Raw genomic sequence first — 12,303 nt, 5'->3', positions numbered from 1 at the left:
AGAACATCTTGTAATTTATGAAGGACAGGAAACTAATTGCTAAAAATATTTTCTTTCTTAGCATATCCAGTGCTCAAGTTCTTCAATGGTTATGCTTCATAAATATTCACGAAGATTAAAAAGATAGCTCCACAATGGTCTTGAAAGAATCACTCTGGGCACAAGCATGCCCAGGCACTTTTTGACAAAGTCAAATGTATGATACTAGATGTTTCATCCACTCATAGTGCAGGGCAGAAAGTGGTGTAAATTATCTCTGGTCCAGGGGCATATTAGAAGCACACACAGAGATTATTTCCCTTGGCTCTGATTTGTCCTGCTTTTGTTTGCAGAATGTTACACCCCTATATACCCAAAGGCAGATGATCTAGTACGCACATTGTTGACTTCTGGAATTCTTGAAGGGATAGAATATGGAGAGGAATGAGGCTACTTTAATGGATCAGAATACACTGTCTTATCCTGAGTCTAACTAAGATTACTAAGGATGTCTGAAAAATCCCTCTGAGATCTATAGGTAAAAATTTAGCATTATGAATTAATAATACAGATCCTGAAGTGATACAGTGGAATTTTGTGGATATTTGCTGATGAATACATCAACACAGAAATATCAAAACCTTCAATTTCAAACTCCTGTAAGTAAAGCTGCAGTTACTAGTAGTACTTCAGTTGATTCTGAACTTTACCCATTTTCTTTTGATGTCTTTCTTAAAACAAAAGTAAATCCCAGAATTTCTAGTGGAGAAAGAAAGGCTTATGGTTCTTTTACTAGTACATAATCCATTTCTTATGTTCTGATTTTTTACTGGGTGAGAAACCCTTTAAGAACAACAGTGTAAACTTTATCATTTACACTTCAGCCATGTTCACTAATGCTAGGTAATTAGTTACCATTATGATGTAGGGTTTACATTTCAGATACTTCCCAAAAAAAATCAATAATTTCCCTTTGTTATTCTAGGAGAAATAGTATGTCAAATTTTGAATTATTCACAATCAATTTTTTTAGTTCCTGCTGAAAGGAGCATCCTGACATTTCTAATTCTTATGTTTTCTTATTCTTTAGGTTGACAAACCAGAAAGGATAAATTAGTTTGCTACTCACTAACGTGCTACAAGGGCTTAACAACTATGTACATCAAGAATTAAGAAACAATATGGTAACTAAAATTTTCAGAAGAAAGCTGGCTGTTTCTTTCTCAAGCAAATCACTGCATCAGGTTAATCAGTACTAAGCATGTGGCCTTTTTATAGCCTTTCCCCAAACACTTCAATCCTTGTGCACATAATGGCATTGCTTTCAAAACCAAAACGTAACCTTGCAATCCAGGACAATAAATTCTGAATGCCAAGGACATGTATCTCTTACTGCAAAACACAACACCTTCTGCATGACATGAGTTTTTATGCTTCAAGGAAGCCAGTATGAAAAAGGTGGGGGCAAAAAGCAAGATAGTTTCTACCAGCAAAGTTTGCTGCAGCTAAACCACACAGTTTTAGGTTCTGTCACTTTCTTGAACATTAAAGGAAAGAAAGACTTGAAAAAAGTATCTGAAAATTAAATTAGTTTGGGTGAACACAGAAACTAAAATGAAGAATAGATTCCCATGTTGCTGTGAATTCAAGATGTGATAAGGGAAATTAACACTCCAAGGTAATATAAACACTTATTTTGCTTTGTTTTGCTCTAGACTAAAAACAGTTCTAAAACAATCAACAACTAGAGCTACAGTTAAAACAGTCCTTTTGCCTAAATAATTAATATACAAGCTTTGTTGGACTTTTAAATAATGCTATACCACAGCAAAACTGTGCAAGTCAAAGAGAATATTAAAGATTACTACTCAATTTAAAAAATGCCCTAAAAATATCATGAAAGTTTCTGACTACAGGTTACATCTTACTGTCTTTCCTTATGTTTTATCATGTATCAAAGACTAAAGTAGCATGCACAAAGCCATATGGTTTTATGACCAACATGCATGTGACATCACCAAATGACCTCTGGCTTACACAGCATGGACTTAGCTCCATAGAAATTGTTAGCTGTTTGGATAGTCAACTATCTTCACTTGGTAACTAGAAATAGTGGTCTCAGCTATTAAGGGAAGAAAAGTGGATTTTTGTAGTTAAGTTTTGTAGTAAGAAATAAGAAGTTCGTGTACTATAAAATTGTATTTTACTTCACTAAAAATGAACAGCTTTTTAGGATAAAAGAAGTTGAAGGTGGAAATAAACTCTAAGAAAAGGAAGCCACCTTACAACTTCTCTCCTTTCCTGAGCAAAAGCAGTGGTAAAGCTTTGATATATTTAGAAATACAAATCAGAGGAATAATTTTAAATTCTTACCTTATGAAGAGTGTCTTCTACAGCTTTCATATGACTAATGATCAATTCTCTATCTCTATTACAAGACAAAAAACAAGAGGTAGATCATAGAACTGAAACTCATCTGATTTAGAAATTAATTTTCTGCTACTTTTTAACTATCACGTCTTTTCAAATAATTGTTGATCACTCAAAGTATTATGTTTTTGTCTCTCCTTTTTATATCCCCAATGCAAACCTTAAACACTAGTTCATGTACCACTATTTGGAATATTTCCATATGAAATTTGTTTCTGTTGTGGACTATCAAAGTAGCTGCTGTTATGGACATATTCATTAACAAATATCATTTTCTTGAAGAGTTTTAGATGTAAAAGGCATGTTGAGTGGAGTTATCTAGCAGGAAGAGAATACATTCTCTTACATTTCTAAAAGTCCAGCCAAATATCCTATCTTTACAATAGGGAGGTTTGGAGAATGAAACAATTCTCTAATGCCCTTTTGTAGATTAGGACTTCAGTAAGAAAGACAGCTCTCATCAGCTATGCTGTCATGAAAAACCTTGGCCTCAACTCATGATTGACAGAAATAGAACTGAAGTTGCATAATATCATATGACTTAAGAGAAAAGAGAGCATGACCATAGGAAGTCAAATAGAATCCATGCCAGAAAAGCTAATACACTTTAATATTCCACAACTGTCTCTCATTTTGCCAGCTATGTGCATATTTTGTTTGAGCTTTTACAATACCAGAATCCATAGAATCAGTATGATGTAGGTTGGAAAACACCCTTAAGGTCACTGAGTCCAACCCTTACCTCAGCACTGCCCGGCCCACCACTAAATGAAGTCTGCAAGGGCCACAACTTTTAAATACCTCCAGACTCTACAACTTCCTTGGGCAGCCTGTTCCAATGCTTGGCAACCTTTCAGGAGAGGATCTTTTCTGAATATCCAACATAAACCTCTCTTGGCACAACCTGAGGCCATTTCCTCTTGTCCTATCGCTTGTTACTTGGGAGAACAGCCCAAGCCCCACGTCACTACAACCTCCTTTCAGGTACTTCCCTCAGCCTCTTTTTCTCCAGTCAAAATCATGGCATTGTTCCCCATGGAATGGTGGGTGCTTTCTCATTTCTTGATTCATACTGTCTTAACAGAAAATACAGGAAAGTGGCCAGAAGAGTAAAAGTGGCTTTTACATTCCTAATAAAGTCACATAGACTTTTCTATTTTCAGGATCCTACCTTTCTTTGGACTAGATTGACAGGGTACTTGGTTGCTGGCTGGGGCTAAACCACAACAGAGAGAAATTACCAAAAGACTACTGTATTTTTGTCCTTTTTTTACTGTTTCAGACACTTTTATTACTATTGCTTCTTACTCAGGAGGAAAGTGGAAAGAACTGCTAGCCACCACTTAAAGAAAATCAAGTCAGCCATTCTCAGAACAAGCTAGACATCTTGCTGTCTTTTACAGCACTACAAAAATTTAGGAAAGAAACTGAAAGACACTCATGCATTGCCTACAATCACTTAGGTCATGGAATTGATATTAAAATCAGAGTTTCCAGATAAGACCAAAGTCAGTTTAGCTACTTTGCTTACATGTTCCAAAGGAAGAAAAAGACACTTGCACTTTTTATGAAGAACAAGTAGAACAGTTTATGTTAGAACATAACATAGAGTTCTTATGGTAGAACAATGATGGTTGGAAGTTTTCACATCAAAAAAACCTTTTCTGAATGTAAGAATGGCCATAGGGACTCCTTAGTGGAGTGCATATGCACTCCTTAGTGGAGTGCATAAAACAGATTGGGGCAGGGTGAAAAGGAGAAGGCTTTTAAGAACAAATCCTTCTTTGGGCCATAATCTGCTTTGATACACTTACACTAAATAATATTTGTCATTTTAATTAGCTTGTTAAACATATCACTGATAACTATATTAATTACATTATTTTGCTGGTGCATAAGCCCCTTAAAGCTTCTAAGCTATTCTTCTTCAGAGGTCAAATCTACCCCACGTATAATGAGAAATTTTAATTTTAAATTGATTTTTTTTAAAATCTTGGCCATGGACCAATAATATTCAAAGTGCATACTACTGTAACAGGAATAGATAACAAAGTCTGAAAGGATTTATAATTTTATCTGACTACATAACTCTAAGAGGTTATTAATAATCTCATTCAAGTCAATGGAACAGCTTTTGACTACCAATACTTTCAGAAATGGTCCCTGAACATTTCCTTCCACTCTTCAAGTTATAGTATAAAAAGGCATGGGGCTTACATCTAAATCCAAAGCTCTCTGAAATCAGAAGAAATATCTATACTATTCCACAGATAAGCCTCTGTCCAAAATGGGTTTCAGCCCCTTTAGAACAAACAATCGTTCCTTAAACAAACAGAATGTGAAGGATCTATCGAAGAGATGTTGTCAAATCAGTAAGGCAATTGGCAGACAAAATGCTTATGCATTTTGGACCAATAATTTGTAGCACTATTATGGGATAACTACAGAAAACATAACATGCAGTATCTTGAACAGTTTTCTTTTTCGAAGTCTATCACTGAATTTCAAAGAGAGACAGATGTACTTTTGTTTTCTAGCATTACATTAGCTAAGGCTAAAACCCTGTGCATGAAAGTGAGAATTGATCTTTTGTCTGTTTTAAGTGATCTCCCCAAGGTCCCAGGGCTCACTTGGCTGCCGTGCAGAGGGCACTCTCTGCATCGCGGATGCTCTCGCTCAGTCGACGCTTGTCCTGCTCCAGCTGGGTAAGAAGTCTATTTTGCTGACGCAGAAATCGATCTCTTCTTCTCAGCTCCATCGTTGCCTCGGAGAGACTCTGCAAGCAGACAGAAAACAGAGTTACTTGTCAGCCCAAATAATTAACTTCAGTTTATGCCATAGGCTATTAAACAAAGTGGAAAACAGACTACACTGTGTAGTAGATTTGGACCATTGCATACTAAGGTTTTATGAATTCTCTACCAAAATATTACCAACTTAGAAACCTCCAGTTTTTAGTATATTGACTGTGTACAAATATATTTATAAAATAAAATTATTTTTTGATCAAGCAGGGACATACACTATGCTACAAGTACTAAATTTACAAATTTTAGATCAAAAAACAAAGGAAGTATCAAGAGTACAGTTTTAAAGAACACAAAATATTCACAAAACTTAATTTAAAATAAATATTAAATAAAGGAATTCACAATGAAAGGGAATAAACACAGAAACATTTACTTAAAAATTTCACACAGTTCAGAAATTTCACTAGAATAGATAATCTCATATTCTCTGTTAGCGCATCAAGTACAATCTATTTTATGGTGCTTTCACTATTATAATATTAGTTTCCCAATATGCAAAATAGTATATATATTTTCTAAACATTTCTCTCTGGCATAGAATTAACAAAACATGCTTTAATCAATTCAGATTAATCCAATAGGTGAAAAATACCACACAGGACTAATTAATATAGAATCTGGCTGGTTTCTAGTCCTTTCTGCTGGGATAAATCAATACATTTATAGACTGGAGTATTAATAATTTGATTTCATAATTTGTTACATGTTACATTTCACTTATAGCTGTTAATTGCCTTTTTAGAAAGAAATTATAATCAGTGGTTATAAGCATACTTTTACACATAGCATATTTCCTGATAGATCCTAAAATACAGAAGAGAAGGCTGCACAGTTGCAAGACAGAGCTCTTACACACCTTTTTTTCAAAATTTATGGGTATATTTTCTGCTTGAATTCCAAAAATGCTGTGCATAATTTGTACTCAGTACATGTCCTGAGTATTGTGGAACATGGAGATCTACTATGCTGTGGATGAGTGCGAAGAACAGTATATATAAAATGCTGATAAAAATTTGGAGGGTGCTGAAAACTCAACTAACCTGAACCTCTTTAAGGGTCAGAGGCATTTCAAAAAGCATTATGATAGAGAAATTTTCTATAAAATAACAATCCACAGCAAAGGACTGCATAGTCCTGTAAAATAAACTGTCATCTCTGGACTGGCATAAGTCTTCTTCTTACATTCCTAAAGAGAAAAGGCAACCAGTACTTCAACAGTGGTGTATTTTGAAGGTTCAGCACCATCACTTGAAGACTTGTAAAGGAATTTACAAAATCTAAGCTGAAATTAATCACAACTGTAAGAAAAAAACTGAAGTTTATTTAAGAAACTCTAAACCTAGAAATGTTAATATTATTCTTGTTCAAATGACTGCAGGTTGAATAATTCTATTTTGACTCTTATGTCTTTATTTTCAATAAACAACTGATATATTTCCCTAAGGAAAGTTAAACACACAGATAGCATTCATCTAGTGCACAAGGATATTCAAAACCAGAAGCCTTGTTTTCAGAAATTCTACCCTTAAGCCACTGGCAGCTAATCAAATCCCTGTCTAAACAGATGACTTTGTGAATTATCAGATTTTCAGAAATTTTATTTCCAAGAACAGAAATGTGGATTAGCATGGATAAAAGGATCCATCTCTGGTTCAAAAACAAAGAGCATTATCTTCTTCCAATTATTTTGTTTACTGTTTGCTTTCAACATTGAGGAAAGAGTTCTGAAAACCAAGTCAAGTAACCCCCTGCCCATATTCCCACCTTTGAAAAATGGACTATATTTGAACACAGAACAAGGTCTCTATACACACAACAAGGTCTCTATTACCAATGTTTGGTTCAACCGAGCTTCCCACCTGACTGAAAAATCTGGTTTTAAGAAGTTTCTGGTGGTATTTTGATGCAAGAAATTTTTGATGCAGATGCTGTTGAATGGATTTTGGTCCCAGCATCCTAGCAGTCATGGTAGAGAAAGACAGGATAATAGGAACATTCTGCATATTTATTTTATTTTTATTATAGCTATCCATCTGCAGGGGTAGAAGAGTTGTTCGCTCTGACATAAATCTTTCATTACTGACCATGAACAGTGAAAAGACCCACTCGTCAAAATCTTCTGTGAGCTGCTAACTAACCTAGGTTACTCATTGCAAGCACATGCCTATTAATGAGGCAATAGCAGGGTCTAACTTTTTTAAGGGGCATGGTCAGCAATCCATGCTAGCTGGTGATGAAGCAATATAGAAATGGTTAAATCAAGTATCTCACTGAAGAGCTGCTCAAAGAGCTATTCAAAGAGAACCCCATTATTTACAGAAATCTCTAAAGGATTAATACTTTATCTAGTAACATTGCAATATCTAAACAAAATGGAAACTGATTTTAGCACTCCAAAAGCAGTTTCAGCAATTACTTGAAGCTTCTTGCTACTGTGGGTTAAAGTCAAGCCTTGGAAATGTTCAAATACAGTGTGGTGTATTATAAAATAATGGCTGGTAAGCCTCTTTTTTTGCTTCTTCAGATTGATCTAATTAAAACCCTTGATAAACTTTATGGACTCTAATATTTCCAGCTGAGTGACTGAAACCAAGAGGGTGTGCCTCAAGGCAGCAAGGCAACAATGATAAGCAGCAGGTTAGCCACTAATTTCTCAGCTAGGGTAGATTGTGAAAGTGTGATGTTCTGATATCCAAGAAAGTGTTCAGGAGAGAATAGGATAAATCAAGTTTAATAACTCTGCTCCTAATTGTTCCCTCAATGCTCCACTCTAATTACTTGGAGAACTCTCCTGACTGTCACCTGATATTAAGTTGTTGGAGGCTGAGTGTGGAGCAGTGAGATAATCAATAAACATTTAGTGGGGAGAAGAATGAAGATCCCGTTAAGCAGTGGGAACCTGCAGCACCCAAAGCCCTTCTGCTCATGAGAAAACCTATGGGAGAGCCATAGTGATTGCAAAGCAATAATCCAAAGCACTGGTTTTAGGCTTTGAGGCCTTTAGGCAACAGTACATTTGAGAAAAAAAGGTTAACACGGTCATCCTAATTACAGCCCATTTTCACATTCTTCATATATAAGCAAAGACAAGCCAATTAGGTAGAAAGGAAGATAAGGGAAGTTTTATTTGTATACTAATTAAACCCCTGATGAAATTAAAGGAAAAACATACAGCTCTGTAATTGTGTCTGAGAAAGGTCACTTCAGGTTCAGTTATCAGAAAAGCACAGCCTTGAGATATTTCACTTAATCCACAATATAGCCCTTATTTTGCCCCCCAGGTCTTAGTATTTACAAAAAGAAGAAAATTTCAAAACCTGATAATGCATTTATCTTGAAATGTTTTCTGTGGACAATTACAACTGTTAGAAAGTTGAGGCTAACTGTGATAAGAAGAATGAAGGTTTTAAAAACCTACTATGTTTGCACACAGTTCTGTGAAGATGCTGAGCTTTCACTTTCAAGTACAAGCGATTCTGAACCAACTTAGAAGCTAAACTCCAATTTATTAACATTCTGTAAAATGCCATTTATCTGTCTTTCTCGGGTTTTTAGGCATTCGGGTGCTAATTCAGACGTCACTGCACTCCTTCCTCTCCAGTCTGCCAAATTCTCACAGATCAGTTGAGTTTTCATCAGAATCTTTAGAAGGAGTTTCCTTTAGAGACATTTAGATTTTTGACCTATTTTCCCTCACAAATTAAGCATGAAAAAACATTTGTTGGAGAGAACAGCAAGCAACTGATAGCACTGAAGAAAAATCTCATTGGCTGTCTGTTGGCTTGGTCCTTCCACAAGCTTCCTTTAACAAGTTTAGGTTTTGCAGTCAGGAAACTTTTTATTCAAAGCCCATTACAAAAAGAAATCAAAGTTTAATATTGTAATTCTTTACACATAAAAAGGACTCTATTCAAAAGATAACAGATGGACAATCACTTCAGATGAACAATGACAGTCATACAGTTTAAATTCATGCAAAGCATGTGTGACACATTTATACAGAGACTGTATTTTCCAAGATCAACTAAAGCTAGATCAAACTGCTTAGTAAATTAGATTTAAATTACACAGACACAACACAGCAGTACAAAATATGCAAATACACTGCAGTATGTGTATAATGAACTAATTTGTGAAATTGAAGATTTTCTCTTTCAGATGAAAATTTATATGCATATTCTCTATTTAGATGCAAAATATTACTTTTTAAAAATACATTCTGAAATCTGTCCTACACCCACAACTAATAAAATTTCACAATGAAAAGAAGTATAGAAAGTTTAGCCAGCATCCATTCCTTCACCAGTTTAAATATACTTCCCGTTATTATTGCTGGAAAATATAATGATCTCTGAGTGCCCCCCAGAAGTCTACACATAACCTAGAGCAGTTTCAAATGGCTCAAATCCAACAGGTACAACAAGCTACATTAATATTTAATGTTTGCCATATTTTTAGTGTTCACCACTGCAATGCAAATCAAATACATCAGCTCAAACTATACAGCTGAAATTCCATGGGATGTTTTTTGAAAAGAATCTTTATTTATCAAGAAGAAATAGAAATTATGCTTCTTCTAAGAAGCATTTAAATAAAATTTTATTTGAGAGTCATTCAACAGATGGGGAAGGGAAAATCCACAAATTTACATTTTGTAAGAGATTTTTCTTACAAAATTCACTTCAAATTTGAGGCACTCATGTCATGAAAGCAAATGACATTCATCACCTATGCACGTGTAGACAACAGTCCATTTATTGGAAACAGAAACATAGCCCTTAGACATCCAAGCAAGTTTAGGCACCTCAAACACCTCACCTGCAGTGATTCAGGCTAGATTACAGTGCCTCAAAGACTTTCAGCTACGTTTAATATCTCTTTGCTATAGTGCAAACATTTCTCAATAGAAAATCTATTCTGATCAACAAGAAAGCAATCTATTTTTCAACTGCATTAGCTCAAGATATTTAGCAAAATATGACTGAAAATGCTTTGTGAAGTCATTGAGTTGTGTATGTTTTAAAGGTATTGTGAATTAAAAGAGTTTAGTAATTTAAACAGAGTAGCTTTTTGTGAATAATTTCACACAATAAAATCTCTTTCAGAGGACACATCATGTGCTCATTCAGCTCCAAAGTAAAACTAAATGAAACTTTTAAAGTGAAGAAATTACAAAACATAAACTTCCCACACAAAACCTATATCCTCATGGACTGTTGACGGAGACCCTTTTGAATAAGAAGATGCTCTGGGCCTTTCAGACATACACTAATCCCAACAGAGAACAATTGAGACCTACTTTTAAACTGTGCTTTGGGAAATGATAAAATACATTATAAAACCCATGCACATTATAATTTAGAAATTTTAATCATCTGCTAAGCTAAGTGAATTAGTATTACTGGAAAGCTGCAGAGGATTATATCACTTAATAGGACAAATACAATTTTGTAAAAACTCAGGCTTTATCATTATGAGTTTTAAGAATAATCCTTGAAGTTAAGTGAGAATAAATTTTTGGAATCATGTGCATGGTGGTATGAGTACATGATCATTCACTCCTTATTCGATTTCTGACACACTACCTCAGGACTGATGTTTCTTTTTTCTCCTTAGAAATGCAAATTTCTCTCCCACCACAACATTTAGCCCTTTGCCGTAACAGACTAGAAAAGACTCAAACCTGCATATGTAGCAGATTTTCTGTTCGTTGGCAGTGCCATGCCTCTAAATCAGATACTTAAGTGCCACCAAAAAGGAATAAAGGGGTTTTTCACTGTTACACTTTTTACCCTGGTAGTCTCTCAGCCTTATAGTTGGTACAGTTCCAAGGTTTCAAAAATATGGTCTACACCTGGATTACATTAGAAAAGATGAATTTTCAAAACTGCCATGTACCTGTAAATGAGGCACTAATATTACAAGCAAACTCTGATGCTGCTCTGTAGCAACTGCTCTCTGCAATACTGGTAATTTTGCTACACATTATCTACATGCGCACATAAGCACACACTATGCAAGGCAGAAACACAACCAACACTTAGATTTCATCTTCACTTTAAAAGTAATAATCTATCACATGTACATACACAAAAATATTTACTTGCTTATCTATGAGGACACAACATATTGCACCAATTTTTTGCATTTCATTTGTAGCCTCTCTCATCAGTCATAGCATCAAACCGTCTGTCTCTGATCATGTCCTACTGGTCTCAATGATCTTGCATCACCAGTGACATTTCTAAGCCCTGTAAGAGACTATTTTAAGTTCTCGAGAAATACTCTTCCATTTGCTTTGTATCAGAAATTTGCTTAGAATATTTCTGATGGTAACAGTCAGTTAAAACAATTCAGAAAGAAGAAGAAATAACAGCAATAAAACATTCACAATGACAACAATTTATTTACAAAGTAAATAACCACAATTTAATTCCCACTGTTTATTTAAGAAGGAATACAATCTGAATACATGACACAGACAAGAAGTCATCTGAGTCAGGCTAAATGACACAGCATTCTGCTTCAGAACTAAATTTGAGAACTAATATTATGGTACTCTGTCTTCTCTTCAGACACTGGTTAAAAAATGGGAATACTAGGAGTCTTCAGAACAGTTTCAAGGAAATTTCTAAATAGAATTTAAGGTTCAGTTCTGAGTGCAAAAATATACTGTCCATAACCTCAATGTACTGGTGACCCCAGCTAAGTTTTTTTATGCTGAAGCCCTCTCTTGGAAGAGGCTGCTGCACAATTCCACCAGACACGCGTACATTAATATGAGCCATCACATTGAAGAATTAGGGGCAATGACAAGAATGTCAATTAGTGCCACGCAAAGGTTTGATCTTGCTTCATAAAGAGTTTTTTATTTTCTTTAATTAATTAATTAATTAGACAAATCTCTTTTTTCAGCATGGCACTAACATTAACATGGGCTTCACAAGAGTTATCATTTTATATAATTTACATTCAAATATTGCATTCCCCTTCAGATGAGTTCTGACCAAATCATACATGCAAGGTATGTGTGTTTCCACAGAGCCCCAAATTTATTAAGTGCATTAATGTTTTATTTGACCAT

The 12,303-nt window shown here is 34.9% G+C and overlaps 1 protein-coding gene across 6 annotated transcripts in view; it reads right to left on the bottom strand.

Annotated features, from left to right (window-relative positions):
- The window catches only part of CCDC171 (coiled-coil domain containing 171), a 266,135-nt gene that overhangs the window by 159,168 nt on the left and 94,664 nt on the right, over window positions 1-12,303 (bottom strand). For all 6 annotated transcript variants that reach the window (XR_012578224.1, XR_012578227.1, XR_012578226.1 and 3 more), the window contains 2 exons: window positions 5,040-5,185; window positions 2,353-2,407 (listed from right to left, as the gene is read on the bottom strand). Coding sequence is in view for 2 of the 6 variants with exons in the window: in XM_026794231.2 (XP_026650032.2) it covers window positions 2,353-2,407; window positions 5,040-5,185 (201 nt within the window). In the remaining 4 variants the exon portion in view is untranslated. The remainder of the gene's footprint in view (window positions 1-2,352; window positions 2,408-5,039; window positions 5,186-12,303) is intronic.

This window comes from Zonotrichia albicollis, chromosome Z (genome assembly GCF_047830755.1).
Source record: "Zonotrichia albicollis isolate bZonAlb1 chromosome Z, bZonAlb1.hap1, whole genome shotgun sequence".
NCBI lineage: Eukaryota > Metazoa > Chordata > Aves > Passeriformes > Passerellidae > Zonotrichia > Zonotrichia albicollis.
This window is presented reverse-complemented; position numbering and strand designations above follow the sequence as displayed.